The sequence below is a fragment of the Acipenser ruthenus genome, chromosome 59, assembly GCF_902713425.1.
Source record: "Acipenser ruthenus chromosome 59, fAciRut3.2 maternal haplotype, whole genome shotgun sequence".
NCBI classification, from domain to species: Eukaryota; Metazoa; Chordata; class Actinopteri; order Acipenseriformes; family Acipenseridae; genus Acipenser; species Acipenser ruthenus.
Window position 1 is genome coordinate 2,467,502 of NC_081247.1, and position 21,414 is coordinate 2,488,915.

Here is a 21,414-nt window from a genome sequence, read left to right on the forward strand (position 1 = left end):
CTTAGCTAGTTTTAACAACTGTTAAGTTTACTGTATTAAATACAAACGCATTATACTCTCTCCCTCTCTCTCACTTCCACAGGGTTCTGCTTCAGTCTTTTACTTCAGAAACGACCGACCACAGCAGCAGCAGCAGCAGCATTGATCCGAAATCAGAGAAGAATCTAACAGGCTGGTAGGAATCTTCTTTATACAGGTGTCTGTAGAGACAGGCTTGATTGCCGTGGAAACGCTGCTTGAGACAGAATCAGGATAAAACGATGATGGGAGCTGTAGTTCTTCATATAAGCAGCTGTCTAGACAGGTCTGGCTGCAGTGTAGGGGGGCGTGTGTTAGATAGGGTTGCCGTGATTATCGTTTACTACAGTACTTTCAATATTGTGTTGCTACGATACTATTTATCGTATTGCTTTAAAATACCGTAGAATATGATAAAAATCGAACCATTTGATAATCATGAGAATGGGAAGTGAGCTAGTCACATTGCCATCAATAGCACCCTGTTTAATTTAAGAGCTTGATTTCAATTGGAACGCGGTTAAACGTTATTTCATTCGCCATTTTGTGGTTTTCTACTGTGCTTGTTGTGTGCTATGTACCTAAGGGTCAACGTTTTTTCAATTCCATCTTTCTTAAATTAATGGATTGTTCAAAAAAAAAATCTGATGTGTTAGAATTATTTTTAATTGAATTTTAGTTACTTTTAAATGCTAAGTTAGATATAGGGTTTCAGGGTACTGATAGTCACACATCATTTTACTGAAGCGTAAAAATCACAGTAGCCTAATCCCTGAAATGCTTAATTTGATCATATTTTCCTTGGTGGGATTTTGCAGAAACCTTTAGACAGGGGTCATTTTCTAGTGTGTATTTTTTTTTTTTATTTAACCCTGTTTTTCTCCCAATTTGAAATGTCCAGTTGTATTTTAGGCTCAGTTCACCGCTACCACCCCAGCGCTGATTTGGGAGCGGCGAAGACGAACACACGCTGTCCTCCGAAGCGTGTGCCGTCATCCGACCGCTTCTTTTCACTCTGCAGGCCCGCCACGCAGCCAACCCAGAGCTACAGTGTCGGAGGACAACGCAGCTCTGGGCAGCTTACAGGCAAGCCTGCAGGCGTCCAGCCAGACCACAGGGGTCGCTGGTGCGCGGTGAGCCGAGGACACCCTGGCCAACCTAAGCCCCACCCCCCGGGCGGCGCTCGGCCAATTGTGCGCCAGCCCCTGGGAGCTCCCGTCCACGGTCGACTGTGGAATAGGATGCACTCGAACTGACGACGCCCAGGCTATAGAGCGCATCCTGCACTCCCCGCAGAGCGCCTTTACCGGATAAACAAACTAAAAAATACTTAGGCCTGTATCACTAACTGTTTACTGGTTTGGTATTTCAGTGTATAATCCTCTTATGAGTGAAAAAACTGAAATTGGATGGGACATTGTTACTTTGGCTGTAGAAATGTGATGGTGCTGTTTTTCAATCAGATTGTGTTAGTCATTCACTTGCACATCAGAATTATTATTATTATTTGTTTATTTAGCAGACGCCTTTATCCAAGGCGACTTACAGTGACTAGGGTGTGTGAACTATGCATCAGCTGCAGAGTTACTTACAACTACGTCTCACCCGAAAGACGGAGCACAAGGAGGTTAAGTGACTTGCTCAGGGTCACACAATGAGTCAGTGGCTGAGGTGGGAATTGAACCGGGGATCTCCTGGTTACAAGCCCATTTCTTTAACCACTGGACCACACAGCCTCACAATGTTTCTGTGTAAATACATACGATCATTTAAAACACTTTCAAACAAAGTGAGTTGTACCTGTTGACTTGAATTTATAGTAAATTATTTCAAACCATTTACACTAATAGAAGAAAAAAAATACTGCCATTTTTAATGCAAAAAACGATGTAAACTAATTTACATATCGTATCATAGATATCGAAATTTCAATAATTGTAGAATAAAAATGGTTCATTAATTGAAATATTTTGATATCGTGGCAACCCTACTGCTAGACAGCATCGGAATAAAAACTACACTCCTCTCTCTCTCTCTCTCTGTCTCTCCTCTTTCTCCTGCCTCCCCCATCTCCCTTCTCTCTTCAGCAGAAGCAGCTAAACTGGGAGACTGGGAGTGGAAGCTGGCACCTGCCTGCAGAGAGACTCGGCTCCTTCAGGAAAGTCTGAGGCTTCAATCCTGTCCCTTGAGAGAGAGAAGGCCCGAAGTGTGTAGACTGGAGAAGCTATCCAGCAAGTCACTGATCACATTATAATAAGGGCTGCGTTAATAAGGGATTGATTAGTTCATCACTTCGTGGATAGATCACGTTATTAATTAATTAAATAGTCAGAATAGGTGATTTAGTGTATTAAAAAATACAACGCAAAGATGCCTGTGATCAGCCCCACGTTCAGCTCGTCTCCGCTGCTCTACGTGCGCCTGGCGGCCGTGCTCTTCACCTGCGTGACGTTCAGCCTGGTGGTGCACTGCGGGGCTTACGGCGGTCGCTCGGGGGACTGGTGTCTGTTCTGCTGGTGCTTCAGCTTCGCGGGCAGCCTGGTCGTGCTGCTGGTGGAGCTGCTGGGGCTGCAGAGCCGCGCGCCCGTCTCTTGGCGCAACTTCCCCATCACCTTCGCCACATACGCGGCGCTGTTCTGCCTTTCCGCCTCTATCATCTACCCACTTTACTTCCTGAAGGGCCAGCAAGGCTCTGATAGGGACTACCGCATCGCTGCCTCAGTGTTCTCCTGCCTGGCGACGCTGGCGTACATGGCGGAGGTGTCTCTGAGCCGGGCTCGGCCCGGGGAGGTGGCAGGGTACATGGCCACCGCGCCGGGGCTGCTGAAAGTGTGCGAGACCTTCGTGGCGTGCGTGATCTTCGTGTTCCTGGACCAATCCTACGAGCGCCACGGCGCTCTGAAGTGGTGCCTGGCGGTGTACTGCGTCTGCTTCATCCTGTCGGCCGCGGTGATCGTGCTGTGCGTGGGCGAGTGCACCGGCTGGCTGCCCTTCCCCTTCAACCGCTTCCTGAGTGCCTACGCCCTGCTGGCGGTGCTCCTGTACGGCACGGCCACCATCATCTGGCCCGTCTTCAACTTCGACAGCAACCACCTGGCTACGCGGCGCGGCCCCTACTGCGGGCAGGGCCACACCCTCTGCTTCTGGGAGAAGCTCGTCGCCGTCTCCGCTCTCACCGGACTCAACTTCCTGCTCTACCTCGCTGACCTCGTCTACTCGGCTAGGCTGGTCTTTATCAAGGTTTAGAAGGAAAACGAACCCTTATAAAAGTGTCTCACGGTAAAAGCACAGCGAAATGTAATAATGCATGGTAAGCAATCGGGAAGCATTGTAAAGCAGAGAGGTCTGGTAAAAACAAGCCATGGTAAACTATGATTAATGCATTGTATAGGCATGGGGGCAAAACTGCAAAATGACTGTGAATTTACCGCGGTACACTTTTAAAAGGAATATAAGAAACGGAGTCAAGCGTTTCAGCTCATGCCTTGGTCAGGGTACTGCTGGACTCGGTGTCTTGCAGGTTTGCTTTAGTTCTGGACAATTCTAATCACATATGAGACTCAGTTACGGATTTTGTGTGAGTTGTATTTTATTGTCCTGTGCAGAGAACATCCAGTTCTAAAGTAAAAGCAGCACGTATTTGTTTAATAAACTTGCTTACTGCCGTGTAATAAAGTGAAGCCCCGCTGGCTTGCACCTAGAGCTGTCTGCTTGAAGTTAAAAAAAAAAGTGCCTGTTTTGTATTACAAACAAACCAAATTCTGATTGTCTTTAAAATATGTTACAGTGATCATAGCAAATAAAATCATTCCCTGAATCTGACCTGTCCTGCACTTCCATGCACTGCACACTCCTCAAATGTGCAGGTTTGAAAGATGGTAGAGCAAACACGGATTTTCATGTGATATCTGCTCCTACACTGGGTTAAAGAAAGTTCCCACTTTCCATGCCTTACTCACAGGAAACGTGTTACACTCTGTCTGAAAGCGTGTCAGTCAGCAGGGGAAGCAGCAGCTGATTGGTTAATGAAAGAAGCCGTTGAAGGGGTGTAATTTCACCCTCCAGGGTGACCAAGGAAGTGCAGCGTGATCTGAAAGCATGGCAAAGAGATTTGTTTTTTATCCAATGGTGAAAGAAACCTGCCCATTTGAGGCGTGTGTAGCGGATGGAAGTGCAGGACAGGTCAGCTTCAGGGAATTATTATGTCAGCAAAGAACTTGTTTTCAATTTTTTTCCACTGTTTTTTCTAATGCTTTCTAGTTAGACCACTTTGCAACAGCGCTGCTGAGATTGTGGAACTCAAGTATTATTGCACTGGCTCATATATGCAATGCATTCAATGATAGTATATGATATCTATAATATACGCTGTATGTTTCTGTGATGAATATGAATCATGTTGTGTTTATATCTGTGTATCTTTACCAAGAACAGTATTACTGTAAACTGCTACATGAAATAAAGCAAATAGTAATAAAAAAATAACATCCTGGGGTCTGATTTGATTTGTAATGACATGCTATCCCCCTCTCTCTCTCTCTCACACACACACAGAGGCAGACAGCAGAGAGAGATAGAGGTATAGATCTGGATAAATACATCCTTTGAGAATTATAGTACACAAAAAACAAATAAATAGATTGATAAACAAAGACAGAGAAACAGACTGACAGATAGACTATCAAACAGACACACAGCCTGTGTACTAATCAGTCTGTCGCTCTATTAGACAGGCAGATACTGTATATATAGAGAAATGGACAGATTAGCATGGAGATGGTGTAACTGTGTGTGCAGTGACGGTGACACCCAGGCGCTACAGCAGAGTCTGAACAGGTTTCGAGAGCGTTTTCTGCACGCATCAACTGTGTGCGTTACCTTCCTGTCGGGCAGTTGGCATGATGGCATGCACCCTGTCCTGAAATGGGACAGTACAGGTCTTAAAGTGATGGGGGTGTTCTTTGGAACTGAGACGGACAAGCAGAAGAACTGGGAGGGCCTAGTGGTCAGGGTGAGGGGGCGGCTGGCTTAGCCATCCATCAAGGGCAGAGTCCTGGTCATGAACAACCTGGTGGCCTTCATGCTGTGGCACAGGCTGGTGACACAACCCCCACCCGGGCATTATTATTATTATTATTATTATTATTATTTATTTCTTAGCAGACGCCCTTATCCAGGGCGACTTACAGTCGTAAACAAATACATGGTGGACATGGTGGAGGAGATCAAAAGGGTGCTGCTGGATTCCTTCTGGAGCTGAGGCCGACAGTTCTGAACCTCCCCACTGATGAAGGGGGGCAGGGGCTGGTCAGTATTGCCAGCAGGGTGGCAGCCCTGCAGGCGGTTCAAAGGCTCCTGTATGCTGGGGATGAGGCTGGTCTGCTACCTCCTCAGCAGTCATGGTGCTGGGGTTGGGAAGCACCTGTTTTTAATTGAAAGTATCAGGTTGGAAGGCTGGTCTCCCACTGTTTTACCTGACAGTGAGGGTGTCTCTGACAGGCCGGTCCCTGTTCGAGGAGCCCCTATTCTTCAATCCTTGTGCAGCTTTTCCAGTCGATGGCGCTCTGTGACAGCTTTGTGAAGGTAGGAGTGACCAGACCGGGTCATCCGATGGACTTTGAGCTCTGCCGTTGGCTGGGGGGCTGGGCTGGTGTTCACAGAGGATGCTGAGTGAGCCGAGAAGCTCTCTCCACAAGGCTCAGGGAGGCACTGTCTAGGGGCACAGGGCAGAGGCAGGACTCCATCTTACTGGGGCTGATAGTCTCGCCAGCAGTAGGTGAGGAAGGAGAGGGAGCTGAAGGAAATGGGGCAATACTACAGTTAAAGAGACTCCCCCTTCACACAGACGAGAGGGAGACACTGCATCAGCTGTGTGTGAAAGCACTTCAGTTCAGCCGGTAGACTCCCACTGGAGAGTGCTGTACAAGAGAGCGAGGGACCTGCAGTTGAAGATCCTGCACTGCAATGTGTCCACAAAGAAAGTCATCTAGTTGTCATTGTTTCTTTTCCTATTTCTAAATTCAGCACAAAGTGTTCAATAGTTATTGATGCTAAAATATTAAACATGTAAGACACTAAATATAGGAAAATGTACGTTATATCAAGATTGTAATACACATCTCTTAATATTGCTCGATTCACTGGAACAGAGACAGATAGACACACAGCTCTTCATTCATTTAATAAATACTGACCTGAAGGAATTTAAACTATATCACTTTAGTGATATCTTGTGGTTATTTTCGTGTACTGCAGCTTTTGAAACCTGTAATTCCCTTGATGTCTGTGTTAGTTAACTAACTACAGCTATGGCCAAAAGTTTTGCAGCACCAAAGAATTTCAGGATTAATATTTAAGGCTTATGGTTTTTCGGGTTTTATTAATTTCATTTTTCAGTTCTTATTTATAGCTATTTTTGAGATACAATATGTATCGTACCTCGACAGCACTTGCACTCTTAAGTTGTACCTTCTTTCCTTTGCTGTCTTACACAGTGAAACCCCGATGGTCACGGGCACATTCTTCTGGGGGTTTTGTGTTTAGGCATTTTCTTTTTTACTTTCGCCACAATTTGCAATTCTGTTTTAAATACTCTCTACCTAATATAGCTTTAAATCCTGTGAACAAGCCTTCCAATTGTAATCTCGTTTTAAATCTCACAAGCGGAGTCTCCAATAGAAATGTAGGAATGCGCTGCCACTTAATAATTTAAAGTATTCAGAACGAATCAATGATAGATGCAAGTCAGGAACGAGGGAAAGGTATATATATATATATATATATATATATATATATATATATATATATATACACACACACACACACACACACACACACACATATATATATATATATATATATATATATAATGGAAAAGGGGTGATCAACGTGAATTGAGTCACCATTTCCAGTGTTCTTCTGGTGTTTATTGGCTATACACGGATTAATTTATTTATTTTTTTTGTATTGGGGTTTTATCGTTTTTTATTGGTTAAAACCGAAAATCTGAATCATTAAAAAAATATATTTTAAGAACATAATTTAGATCTTTTATTTAACGTCAAAAACTACAAAATGGTATCACAAAAGGAAAACCGCGAAGCGCTATGTAATTTAATGTTAACGCAACGTAATTTAGCAGATTTTATTCCTTTATGAAGCAAAATTGGATAATTCTTAGGGAGATGTAAAACTTTTGGCCATAGCTATACATTCTTCCAGAGTTAAGTTCATTCAAGCTGCAGCCAGTGCTCCACAATCCTGTTTAGTCTGACAGTACAATCCCTTCTTCTTGGTGTCTGTGTTAGTTTACTACACTCTTCCAGTTTTCTGTGCACTGTATCAGAACAATATTACCTTATTAACAGTCCAGTTGGTTTCCAGTCTCCCTCAAAGAAAGATTTTTTTTCAGCTGGAGGGACACAGGCTTCCTCCCCCTTTGAAACCTGCTCGACACGACATGAGTGTCACTCTGTGAGCCCAACAGAACAGAACAGAACAGAACAGAACAGAACAGAAATGCTCCTGCTTACTTGCAGCGTAGTACAGGTTAGAAATGACATCTTCCAGCTCTGCTAGAGCTCAGGAAGAAAAACAAAAACAGACATTTAAAAAAGAGAAGGTGGCTTTATACCAGACTTTATTGTTTCCATAAAAAAATCACACGCTTTTGTCATCAAGATGCATTCGACATTTATTGAAAAATTTATTAAACAAAACTTTTACAAATAAAATTCAAAAATATTTGAAGTTCAAAAATTCAGCAAAGACATATACACAAAGGAGAAGAGTAATGCAACTGAATAATAATAATAACAAAACAATAACAATAGTAATAACAACAACAACAATAGTAATAACAATAACAATAATAATACTGCATCTTTGGGGAAGAGTAATAAAATACACTGTGTTATAATAGTTGCCCTGTCCTATACTGTACTATATTCAGAACCACCAAAGGGCTGGGTATTTGTTTCTGCCCCCTGTGGCCTCAATAAAGCTTAGAATCATGTCTAAACTACATCCTGTACAACAAAGTGGGGCCATTAACCTGCCCTCTGCAACACTCTGCCCCATAGTGGATGTACAGAAGACATGTGGTGTTTCTTACTGATGTATTTCTTCCATAGGGGGCAGTGTTGCAGGGGGCAGGTTAATGATGGTTCCACTCTGGTGAACCTGCTGTAGTTCACACATGATTCTGAGAGCTCTATAGAGGACACAGGGGGCAGGTTAATAATGTTTCCACTCTGGTGAACCCGCTGTAGTTCACACATGATTCTGAGAGCTCTATAGAGGTCACGGGGGGCAGGTTAATGATGGTTCCAATCTGGTGAACCTGATGTAGTTCAGACATGATTCTGAGAGCTCTATGGAGGCCACATGGTTTGCTTTTGAAAAATAGTTTTATCCCAAAAGAATTGTGATATGTCAACGCACACATACTTACACACTAATATATAAATCAATAGATAAGATCAATGGATAATTTCCCTCCCTCTCTAAACCTTGAGTTTGTGCAGTCCCCTCCCTCATCATATGAAGCTCTTCTCTCCCTCTCGATATGAAGCTCTTCTCTCCTCTCCCCCTCCTCCCTCTCTATAGGAAGCTCTTCTCCCCTCTCCAGTCCCCTCCTTCTCGATATGAAGCTCTTCTCTCCTCTCCCCTCCTCCCTCTCGATATGAAGCTCTTCTCTCCTCTCCCCCTCCTCCCTCTCGATATGAAGCTCTTCTCTCCTCTCCCCCTCCTCCCTCTCTATATGAAGCTCTTCTCTCCTCTCCCCCTCCTCCCTCTCTATAGGAAGCTCCTCTCTCCTCTCCCCCTCCTCCCTCTCGATATGAAGATCTTCTCTCCTCTCCCCCTCCTCCCTCTCTATATGAAGCTCTTCTCTCCTCTCCCCCTCCTCCCTCTCGATATGAAGCTCTTCTCTCCCCCTCCTCCCTCTCGATATGAAGCTCTTCTCTCCTCTCCCCCTCCTCCCTCTCGATATGAAGCTCTTCTCTCCTCTCCCCCTCCTCCCTCTCAATATGAAGCTCTTCTCTCCTCTCCCCCTCCTCCCTCACCATATGAAGCTCTTCTCTCCTCTCCCCTCCTCCCTCTCGATATGAAGATCTTCTCTCCTCTCCCCCTCCTCCCTCTCGATATGAAGCTCTTCTCTCCCCCTCCTCCCTCTCGATATGAAGCTCTTCTCTCCTCTCCCCCTCCTCCCTCTCGATATGAAGCTCTTCTCTCCTCTCCCCCTCCTCCCTCTCGATATGAAGCTCTTCTCTCCTCTCCCCCTCCTCCTCCCTCTCGATATGAAGCTCTTCTCTCCTCTCCCCCTCCTCCCTCTCGATTTGAAGCTCTTCTCTCCTCTCCAGTCCCCTCCCTCTCGATATGAAGCTCTTCTCTTCTCTCCCCTTCCTCCCTCTCGATATGAAGCTCTTCTCTCCTCTCCCCCTCCTCCCTCTCGATATGAAGCTCTTCTCTCCTCTCCCCCTCCTCCCTCTCTATATGAAGCTCTTCTCTCCCCCTCCTCCCTCTCGATATGAAGCTCTTCTCTCCTCTCCCCTTCCTCCCTCTCGATATGAAGCTCTTCTCTCCTCTCCCCCTCTCGATATGAAGCTCTTCTCCCCTCTCCAGTCCCCTCCCTCTATATGAAGCTCTTCTCTCCTCTCCCCCTCCTCCCTCTCGATATGAAGCTCTTCTCTCCTCTCCCCCTCCTCCCTCTCGATATGAAGCTCTTCTCTCCTCTCCACTCCCTCTCTCAATATGAAGCTCTTCTCTCCTCCCCCTCTCCCTCCCCCAGTCCTTCTCCTGCTCTTCCTCAAGTGGTAGGGTGAGATGAAGCCCTTCTCGTCCCTCTCTCTCTAAGCCTTCATCTTGTGCACGTCTCTGATGTGCCTGGTGAGATGACAGGGGAGATGAAGCGCTTCTCTCCTCCTCTCCCCCGCCCGCACCTCCCCAGTCGTCCTCTCTCCTCTCTCCAGTCCCTCTAAGCCTTCATCTTGTGCACGTCTCTGATGTGCCTGCTCAGGTGGTAGGGTGAGATGAAGCTCTTCTCGCACTGCCCGCAGTGGAAGGGCTTCTCGTCGGCGTGCAGCAGGCGGTGGTATTTTAGGTAGGACTCCTGCTTGAAGCACTTCCCGCAGAGCTCACACTCGTAGGGCTTCTCACCTGTGTGCACCAGCAGGTGGCGCCGGAGCTCGCGGGGGCTGCGGAACCGTTTGGGGCATTGGGGGCAGGCATGCCTCTTGCGTGGGTCGGGCTCGGGCTCGGGGGCCTGCCGGCGACGCTCGTGGACCAGCCGGTGCCTCTGTAGCGCCCCCTGAAAGCGGAAGGTCTTGGCGCAGAGCGGGCAGGCGAAGGGGCGCGCCTCACTGTGCACCCGGCTGTGCAGGCGCAGCAGGCAGGCTGTGCGGAAGTGCTTGGGGCAGGAGGCACAGTGAAAGGGCTTCTCGCCCGTGTGGATGGTGAAGTGCCGGCGCAGTGTGGAGGAGCTGGAGAAGGTCTTCCCGCACTCGCTGCACAGGCACACCTCCCTGCCTGGCTCCTTTGGTTTCTTGGGGCGTGGGCAGGAGTGCGCCCGGAGCTCCTCCGGCGCAGGAAAGGCAAGGCGGCAGTCGGGGCAGCAGTAGGGGCTCCCAGAACCCGCCCCCCCAGCCCTCTCGATGGCCTCCTCGAGCCGCGAGGCGCGCTGGTGCCTCCTCTTGTGCTTGCGCAGGCTGGAGGCCAGGCCGTAGCGGCGGTGGCACACGTCGCACTCGTAGGGGGTCCCCTCACGGTGCGTCTCGAGATGCGCCTTGAGGTAGCGCGCACTCCCGAAGGCCTTCCCACACCGCCCGCAGGGGAAGGGCCTCTCGTTGCGGTGTGTCAGGCCGTGGCGCGCCAGGGCGCTCTTCGTGGAGAAGCTCTTGGGGCACTCATGGCAAGAGTGGGGGCGTGTGCCGGTGTGCAGCATGAAGTGGCGCTCCAGCTCCCAGCGCTGCCGGAACGCCTTGCCGCAGAGATCGCAGGGGTGAGGGCGGGGTGGGGCAGGGGGGCCCGTCCCCTCCCCTTCCCCGTGGGCCAGGCTGCGGTGCTTTTTGAGGTTGCTGGTGGTGCTGAAGGTCTTGGGGCAGTCTCCGCAGGAGTGAAGGCTGAGGAGGACCGGCGACGAGGTGGGGATGGATGCCGACGAGGACGGTGAGGGTTCGGTCTCATTCCCCAGCTTGTGCATGCGTCGCAGGTGTCGCTGCAGGTTGCTCCGCAGGGAGAAGCGGCTCTCGCAGACGGGGCACTGGTGTGCCCGCTCCCCAGTGTGCACCACCTGGTGGTGCAGCAGCCCGGTGGAGTCCCGGAATCCCTTCTGGCAGAGCGGGCAGACGTAGGGCTTGTCTCCGGAGTGGGTGCGCAGGTGCGAGGACAGGTTAAAGGAGTGCTTGAAGGTCTTGGGGCAGCGCGGGCAGGGGAAGGGCTTGGCCACCGTGTGCCGCGCAAAGTGGCGCTTCAGACCGGACTTGAAGCGGAAGGTCTGCTCGCACACGGAGCAGTGGAACAGCTCCTCTTTGCTGGGGTGCTCGGGAGAGGCTCCAGTTTCAGGGTCGGAGGTTCTCAGTTTTTTTTCGGTTCTCAGTCGGTCTTGTTTTTTTTCTGGCTCTTCTCCTTCCTCGTCTTCATAGTCTTCTTCTAAAGCCTCGTCAAATTCTGAAATCTCCTCCTCCTCCTCTTCCTCCTCCTCCTCTTCTCCTTCAGAAAAGTCTTCATCCCCCTCTCCACCCTCCTCCTCCCGCTTTTCCTCCAGACCCAGCTCGTTAATGAAAACCGATTCCTTCTCTTCCTCCAGTCCTTCCAAATCCTTTCCACCTCCTTCCTCTCCTTCGTCATCCTTCTCTCCTCCTTCTCCTTCCTCCTCCCCCATCTTGACAAATTCCCGATTGATGACTTTGTAACAAGCTTTCGGCCTTTCCAATTTGACAGTCTCAGATATCTCCATCCCGTCCTTTTTGTCCCTTTCTAAATCTTCTGTATTATTATGGCCATCTTCATTATTTTCTGACTTCACTGAGGGCTTATAGTCCTGTGAGTTCCGATATCCAGACAAGCTTCTAGGGGCCACTTTTAAAGCCCTGCTGGAGAAGCTGTCAGACGTTAGTCTCTCTCCCTGTAGTTTCCTGCTTGGTTTGGCTGAGGAGATCAGCGACATCTTATTTTTATGTGCCTTTACTTCTGAGCTCTCCGCCGAGGGATCATGACCCCTTTCCCCCTCTATATCGTTCCCCACTCCCTTTGTCTGAAGGTGATTTGCAGGATGCGCCATTCCGAACTCGTTTATAAAACACGTCTCCCCCTCCCCTCTCTCCGCCCCATCGCCTCCGGGAAAACTATTCAGGTTTTTGATGGCCACGCGGCTCTGGAGCTTGCTGCTCCCGAAAGCAGCGATGTTCGTGGAACATGTGGAAGGAAAGTGAAGCTTAGTTTTTTTATTACGATTTGATTTGACAAGTTTACGTGGAAAGAAAGCCCCTTTACCAGCGATCAGACTGGAGAAGTAGTCTGCCGTCTTGCGTTTGTTGTACCCGACGTGCTGACCGTACTCATCGATAGAACCGTCTCCTACAAACTCCCTCTTCACCCCCTCCTCTTCCTCCTCCTCCTCCCCCAAATATTCCAGCTCCCCCACATCCTCGGGGTCCCCCAAATCCTCCGATTCCGAACCTTCCGATTCCAACCCCAGCTCGGAAAGCTTGACCCCGGTTCCCGGGATTATGATCCTGCGCTCAAAGTTTGGGAATTGCGTCTCCGTCCCATCATCTTTCTTCCACAGCTTCGAATTCATGATCCTGTCGTTCGGAAAAAGCCTGACCTCTTGGGATTCCCTGTCCTGTTGCTCGTGGTCTTCTTCTAAATCCTCTCCTACTAAATCATCTTTTAAATCATCCTCTGTCTCTTCCTCTCCCTCGATGTCAGAGTCAGAATCGCTTCCCAGATCCTGACGAATACCGAACTGGTCGATGAAACTGGCTCCGAATTTTCTGCAACGTTTCTTTTCGGAATGTTGTTCGAATTTCAGATCATTGCTCTCTGATCTGTCCCTCCTTCTGTATCCCTGGTCTCTGTGGTTTTGGAATTTGGATATTCCCATTTTCGGGAACAACAAGACTCTCTTTCCCCTTCCTGCTTCTGCGGGCGATTCTTCTTCAGCTTCCTGCTGTTGGTGCCCCGTTGAGTTTCTTCCCCCCGGGTTTGGGGAGACGGTGGCAGAGAGGCTCCAGCCAGAATCCATTTCAGATCTACAAGAAAACAGAACCAGCCTGTCAGTGACCTCCACTCCGCATCGCCACGGCTGTCCATTCACAATCAGAGCTCTCAGTGTGAGGGAAAGACCATGAGCATGACGTGTATCAACAGCATGTACAGAGCCGTGCAGAATAAGACATGCCAATGAAGAGTTTAATGGGAATTGGATAAGTGGTGTTGAAGACCTTCATTTGGTAAGCGAATGAAGCATCCTGGTAAAGTCTATTAAAATGATTTACAGTGTGTGGAATAACTTCTTGTGTTCTCAAGATGTAGAAGTGTGACATACAGACGGACGGATGTACAGACACCCCCTAAATCCCCAGAATCTGATACTCTCAATAACTTGAGAGTATCAATAACTGCTAAATAATGTTAATAACCAGTGTCATGCCAATGGGATCAGCGGCTGTTGAAATGTGTGAAGCGTGACATGCGACTATATGACCACCTGCACTATATCCCCTCCGCAGGGGGGGACTCCTCACCAGCAGAGCCCCCCCCCCCCCCCCATTACATTGTACTCACAAACTTCTATTAAACATAAAAAAGAGCTCTAGTTGTTTTTACTTTAGAATTGTGTTGTATCTTCTATGCACAGGATCACACTTACACACAAGGTAACACTGAAGTCTTTACAATCTTAAATGGACTTGACACAGTTAACCTCACCCAATACTTAAGCACATCACAGAAACCAGGACCAGAGGACACACAGTGAAATGCAATGGAGATTGACTTAAGAGACAGAGGGAAGGAGACACTTCTTCACACAGGAAGTGGTGAATCACTGGGATCCTTTAAGACCTGACTCGACATAGTTTTGAGATCAGTCACTACCAGGAACCGGATGAGTGCTGATGAGCTGAATGCCCTCCTCTCATTAGGAAGCTTTCTTATGTACTGAAATAACTGTAGCTGACAAAATAGTTGCATTAACAGCCATTCATTGCACAGGTCTTAAATGTGCAGTTTTGAAAGAAACACATGGATTTTCATTTTAAAACATCAGGTACAACACCAGGTTATAAATATCTCTTTGTGCAAGCCATGCTTTTAGACAGGCTTGTACTTCCTTGATCACCTCGGTCCAGTTTTTCAAAACTTTTAATATGGATGAAAGTGATCTGTATTTTGTAATCCTATATTTTGTGATAGAGATTACTTTTACCCGGATCATTTTGATCCGGTTTGAGAAGATGTCACTGCTGGATTACATTTATCCAGATTGCAAATAATGGTTATTTTATTTACGCCTACTTAGCAGAAATTAAATAACTAAATCTAAATTGAATAAAAATAAAACTTTTGAAAAAAGGATATGTGTTTAGACATCTTCATCGTCTTCCTCGTTGGTAGAGAGTCCAGCATCTCTCAGACGAGCTTTAAGGAGGCGTATGTTGAAGGGTACGCTTAAAAGCTAAATCCAGCTACGCAGCAGGATCACAATAACCCTGGTATTTTGGATCAAAGTAATCCTGATCTCCTTTTTAAATTCTGAAAAACCCAACTGCAACATTTAAATTGTGATTAACGGTGCTATCGGATTACCAAAACTAAATTCGGATCACAGTAAAAAAATCAAATTGCACAATACAATCCAGATCAAACACGGAAATCCGATTACCAGAGTTTTGAAAAACCGGCCCCTGGAGGGTAACACTGTCCCCAGCTCCTTAAGGTGCTTCTTTCCTGTCAATAACAAGCAGCTGCTGCTTCACCTGCGGACTGGAAGACTGGAAGAAGAATTGTGAGGAAGGTTAATAACAATCCGATATTGACTGCCTATATATTCAAAATGAATTGGCTGCAGGTTGGACTGAGGTTTCCATTTCAACCATAGATCGAGTATTGCATGGTGAAGGTCTCAATGGTTGCAGGCCAAGGAAAAAGCCACTCTTAAGAAAACGTCACGTCTTTCACACCACAGGCGACGTGGGGGTGATACCAGGGCGACACGACAAGCATCGCATAATAAATAGGATTGAATCTTACTTTTTGCGATTTGTCGTGCTACAACTAGGAATTGACCAATCAGAGAACAGCTTCAACACACGTGGGTCCAGCAGGGTGAAGCCATATCCAAAATGACAAAAACGATCGCAATTCTAAAGACAGTGATTTGAAAGAGAATATATGGGAGTCAATTACTTAATTGCTCTCAGTTACTTAATTGGTCTGATGATTTGATTAACTGGACACATTTAACACTTCTCTTCAAGCCTCAAAATGTTTCACAGGTAGTGTACCTTGAATCAAGTGCATTTTTAAAATCATCAACTGTAAAATACCTTGAAAAATATGAAATATGTCAAATTCAACAAATCATTAGATCAATTACGTTAATTGAGAGCTTGAGCTGGAATGAAAACCAGAAGACCCTGCGGCCCTCGATGGCCGGAGTTTGACACCCCAGCTTGGAAACGCACATCACTGGACAGGGAAGGGACTGAATTTCACTCCCTGGTAGTTGTATTCTTCGTGTGACGTCACCGAGAGGTGCATTTAAATTTTAAAGGGCGGAGAAAGTTTTCAGCAGCATGCAGAAAGAAAACATCACAGGAACTTGTTTACAGCTAAGAAAAAAAAAACAGGAAAACACTGTAAATCCAATGTATTTGACTTATTATATTATAACATGTATTCTGTCTCATATGTTATAATATTATTATTATTATTATTAATTTATTTCTTAGCAGACGCCCTTAGCCAGGGCGACTTACAATTGTTACAAGATTTCACATTATACATTATTTCACATTATACAGATATCACATTATTTTTACATACAATTACCCATTGATACAGTTGGGTTTTTACTGGAGCAATCTAGGTAAAGCATCTTGCTCAAGGGTACAACAGCAGTGTCCTCCACTGGGGATTGAACCCACAACTCTCCGGTCAAGAGTCCAGAGCCCTAACCACTACTCCACACTGCTGGGGAATAATATATATGTTTTTACATTTATATTATATATGTGTGTGTATATATATATATATATATATATATATATATATATATATATATATTGTAGAAGGAATGAGGTATACAGAGGGTACAATAAAGTAAATGAAGTAAAAAGAACGGTTGTACCAAAACGAAAACGCTGTATAAATGGGATGTATTAAGATGAATGTGTTGCTGGTTGTTTTTAAATCCCGTTGTGAGAAGTAAGGGATAGAGTGAACTACAGAACCCATAATCATTAGCGTGACCAGTCAATGCATACTGGGTAATTAGCGCAGGTTTAAATTGACTGGTGAAGCTAATGAGAGGGGGGTCGTAGGAACGGTGGAGAGTTCCGTGTTGATTGTAGAGACGGCGAAAGTCTACAATATTAAAATGGTTGAAGTAGTTGGAGACGGCGTACGGTGGAAGATTTAAATTGAACAACGAAGCACAGTTCAGTTTATGAAGAAGGAAAGCTGTAAGCCTTCTTTTATTAACCTGAAGAGGCACTTCGGATTTATAAAAACAACCAGCAATTGAAACGTCTTTTTAAGTTGGACGAAGTACAGAGGCTTAAAGGAAGGGTATGTAAACCCCGGTTTTTGCATTATTCATTCGCTGTTACCAGACAGACGGCCTGTGTTAATGTGTACAGGGAACTGGCGTTCTTTGTGGGACTGACTGATTGTTAAGATTCTTGCGGTGCACTAACATCACCGAGGACGCTGCTGGAAAGTACCACACTGCTTGTGCACGCAGAAAGTGCGCGTCTGTTCTTGTGGGACGTGGAGTAACAGCGTGTTTAATTCTTTTTACTCAACGGAGTGGATTTACAATGCATATAAGTCAGTGACGGTTATACCTCTGAGCTACGGGGAACAAAGGCTGAGAGGAGCAGAGATTGGCGCACACGGTGTACAGTGGAAGAAAAAACACCGTGTGCTTTATTTGAAGTACTGTTTTATTAGTTGTTAGGATTGGTCTCTGGACGGTATACTTTTTAACTTTAAGACCTGCAGCATATAAAGGACTTCCACCAAGTACCAGGAGGGGCAGTCGTGTCCACCCTGCAGTACAGGACCTCTGTAACCCAGGAGCAGCAGAGCTGAACCAACGTACTCGCTGGAGGAGGGGTGGCCTGTCTGTGCACTGCCTCTAGAGGGGACTGGAGGAACTGTATGCAACGCAGGAATAAAGTAACTGTGGTTTATAAGGGTTGGGAGTGCCCACTAGAAAGCTGAACCTACTCACCTTGCAGTTCCACGCCAGGAGGTTTAAGTGGATGGTGAGCGACGGACCTGAGACAATCCTGAACTTTATTACGTGTATGATTTACTCCCTCAAGACTACAGGGACACTCTATGTTGTGTTGTGGATAACGCAGAAAGAGCAGCAGCACAATAAAAGTTACTGTAGTTTTGCATTTCCTGTGTGGCGTCCATCTGTTCACCCTGTTCTACACCTTCTGGCTATCCTACACATTACGTAACTAATACCAACCGGGTTACAATATATATATATAATTGAAACGTGTGGAAGCAGTTGTTTCACGAGCAAAATTTAAATCAGTGATCTTTTTCTTCATTATTACTATTTAGAGAAAATAATCGAGAGTAGTGTCCATTATTGCTTATACAGACCCTGAGAATAAACGTGTATTGTGGCATTGCAATTGTACTAGTTTTGCTTATTACAGTAGTTAGGGTTTTTTAGTTTGTTTAGCACTATGGATTCTGTTGTTCTTGCTGTTTGTAAAATACTGCTTTGATAAAAGGCTATTCAGTGTATAGGGTTACTGTTTATGTACAGAAACTGATCTGCACAGAATAATGTAAATGTTTCCACTCTACAGAACTTCATTTCAAGACGGCAGACGATTACATGAATCACTGGTGGCGGAAACGCTGGCGTCCGATTCTGGTGAATCAGAATTCAGTTTATATTATGTAGGGGTTCTCAGTATTATTTGTTTGTAAAATATTCAGTTTTAAAGCTTGTGTTGTGTTTGTTTTTTTAAAAATGCTCTACATTCTTAAAATCACTCTGGTGAAAGAATGTCTTGTGCCCATATTTTTCAACAGAACTTTCAGCGAGTGTTGTAGGGTCCTTCAGGTAACAAAATAAAATGTTTTTCTACCTTTATCTCTTTGAAAACCCCAAACCTACTGAATATATCTATAAATATCTATATCTATCTATATCGATCTCTCTATCTATCTATCTATCTATATATATATCTATATATCTATATCTATATATTACAGTTTTACTTATTGGAGTGGAAAATCAGTAAAATATTTTTTTTTATAATTATTGTATAATATTCCGTAAAGTGTCCTGAAAAAAATCACTCAGGTGAAACAATGTCTTGTCATAGAATAACACGTTTTTATAAATTGGTCTCTTTGAAAACACTAAGCGGAATACATCATCAAAACTAAATACTTAATTTTTTTTTTTTTTTTTTTTATAAAAATACAAATACTAAATTTAGAGCACTTTATAATGTTCCCCAGTGTGTTCTGAAAAAAGGACACCAAATTAAAAAAAGATGCTACTGTAAAAAACATGAGGGCCTTAATCTCTGGTAAAGAACCTCAAATGTTCAAACTATGTTTAATCACTGCTACACATCCATCTGCCGGAAAATACATAAATACCTCTGCCAGCCCTGTCTACTCCACACTTACACACACGGAGGGGCTGAGAGCTGGCAGGTCACTCTGTCAGGCCTGCTTGCTTTCTAAGGGAGTTGAGGGCTAATTTCAAAAACAGAAGTTTTTATCGAAACTGGAATGAAAAATAACTGGGCTTAACTCTTCCAGCACTGAAGAAAAAATAATACATCACCTGCAGTGAAAGCTCAGTATGGAGACACCTTCAGTACAAAGGCCAGCTCACAATTAACCCTTTGCTGCCAGAGCAGTTTAAAATCAATCGTATATGATCGATGACCTTTCATGTCATATCTCGGCCGTCCAATCACCAATATTTATTTACTTTTGCATGGGTCATAGCCGTGACTATGGGTGTATAATATTATAATTATGAGTAAGCGTCACACACGCCGCCACTTCAGCTGAGTTTACTACAGATTCAAAAACACTCGTCAATTTGAAATGTCTGTGTCTCTGGCTGTACAGGTCCTGGAGTGCCAGAAAATAATGGAATTACTCAACATCTTGTGTTGTATTTCTTTATTTTTGTGACCTCTATGCTCATAAATAAATATACTTGTATCACAAATAGGGTAATAATGTTTCCAGCCTCAGTCGCTGGAAAGACTTGGAGCTGGTCTGCATTTGCCATTTCAGAGTAAAACTCCATGCACTGTACAACCTTGTGTAGCTCTGCAACTGTACAAGATATTTCATTTCTGATTTCTGATTTGAAATCCTTGGAAAACTGCACAGCTCCTCTATACGCCAAGTTATTTTCAATATAACTTGAAAAGAGGTTGAAATTGGCACTTTTTAAAAATATTATTTATTATAAATTTTTCAATATTTTTTGGGGAGGTGTGGCTTATATGAAAAATATATAATACATTCCACAACAAAATACATGACATCACTGGAAACAGACAGGTAAGGCCTTCCTGTAGATATATTGGCTTTTAATTTCTGATTTAAGGTTGCCAAACTAGAAGCGCTAAAACACAAAGGGGTCACATTCGTGCCCATATATGGTCATTCTGCTTAGGCAGCGAAGAGTTAAGGCCACTTTTCCACAGTCCAGATTTGCTCCAGTTGACAGCAATGTAAAACCAGCTTCAAAACCGGCCAGCCCTTGTATTCAATATTAAGGCCACTCCCTGTGTCTTATTTAACTCCTAGCACAACCAGGAGTGGATCAAACTGCTATGTAATGGGAGTCTTATTTCCATCACTTAACGAACTCCTGTTTTTGGAGAAAAACACCTGTTACGACAAAGTTAGAACCAAGCAGCCAGGCAATATAATACAAAGTCTCATAAGCAGCCTCAAGCTGTATGTTTCTCATTTGGTAACATTAATATGAATGTATTCTCTGTTTAAAAAAACAAACAAACAAAAAAAACGCTTTGGAAATATGGCCCAGAGTATTTTACAATATCTATCTCTCTATATACAACTTTCAAACTTAAACAGCAGCAGTCTGCTTGCCTATTTCTACCATGCTACCTGAAGACAAAACGTAATTATTAAAATATGATGTTTTCAGTTTACCAATTACAATGACACACGTTAGTGTTTTACAGTACAAACAAATATATAGATCTTTACTATTTCTAATTACTTTCAAACATGTATATTTAAGAAGAAAAAAAAGTATGATATATTACTATGGTTTTTACAGAAGTGAACTCGTTTATCTGGTTATATTTCATTCAAATAAACACATTTATGCTTGGGGAACCGAATACAACAAGAACATATTTAACATCACAAAACATACGGTGATACCAGTGTAGACATTTGATAATTAAATACGGTAGACTAGTAATAATTAAAACTATGCAAGCAAACCCAGTCAATATGAATAAAACAACAACAATACTAGCAGACAGGATAACGTAAAGACGTAATAAAGTACAGTACGACTCACGTTAAAATATGCAAATTGCTGCAAATTTGCGCTAATACCAACAGATACAGAAAGGTTGTTATAGCTTTAGTTAAGAAGTAGATAGCATTTAAAATAATATATATTGAAAAAACAGAAGATTAACATAGCTTCCTATTGTGCATGTACGGTTTTTGTAATTGTAATATGTAGAGGTACGCTAACTATTTATTTCCCTGCCCAGAAATGTCCGTTATTTGAAACTAGTTTAAACCTCTAACGTTTCTAGTCGACTAAAAAAACGCACTCGGGCTCAATAATGTTTATTTTTTATGTATCTACATATCGATAATAAGGTAAGAACTATTGGTAATAATTGATAATATTTACCGTTTTCGACACGGCTTCCGACTCCACCATCGAGCACAAGACTAACCGCAGAGCGGCCACTTCCGTTCCTGGAGTGAGGCCAGCTTGGGCGCCGCCATTCTGAGGGGCAAACACGAGTGGAGCGGAAAATAGCGAAGCCATATAAGAGCAATGTTTATATATATATATATATCTATATATATATCTCTCTCTCTCTATATATATATATATATATATATATATATATATATATATCAATTTAATGTTATTTT

General features: G+C 44.5%; 2 protein-coding genes across 2 annotated transcripts in view; one reads left to right on the forward strand and one right to left on the reverse strand.

Moving 5' to 3' along the window:
- LOC117409923 (myeloid-associated differentiation marker homolog) overlaps positions 1-4,503 on the forward strand; it is a 10,797-nt gene extending 6,294 nt beyond the window's left edge. The window contains exons 2-4 of the mRNA XM_059018416.1: positions 83-175; positions 2,106-2,259; positions 2,321-4,503. Of these exons, the coding sequence (XP_058874399.1) occupies positions 2,389-3,264 (876 nt within the window). The 5' untranslated portion in view covers positions 83-175; positions 2,106-2,259; positions 2,321-2,388 and the 3' untranslated portion in view covers positions 3,265-4,503. The remainder of the gene's footprint in view (positions 1-82; positions 176-2,105; positions 2,260-2,320) is intronic.
- A 5,104-nt stretch (positions 4,504-9,607) lies between these two features.
- On the reverse strand, positions 9,608-21,261 carry LOC117409938 (zinc finger protein 665-like). The gene is made up of 2 exons (XM_034016252.3): positions 21,164-21,261; positions 9,608-13,271 (listed from the first exon to the last, which is right to left on the reverse strand). The coding sequence occupies exon 2, from the start codon at positions 13,262-13,264 to the stop codon at positions 9,995-9,997; it is 3,270 nt and encodes a 1,089-aa protein (XP_033872143.3). The 5' UTR covers positions 13,265-13,271; positions 21,164-21,261; the 3' UTR covers positions 9,608-9,994.
- Positions 21,262-21,414: the final 153 nt, after the last annotated feature.

What these genes read in the sequence shown, in the direction of transcription:
- LOC117409938 (XM_034016252.3), bottom strand. Translation starts at nt 13,264, where the DNA reads ATGGATTCTGGCTGGAGCCTCTCTGCCACCGTCTCCCCAAACCCGGGG.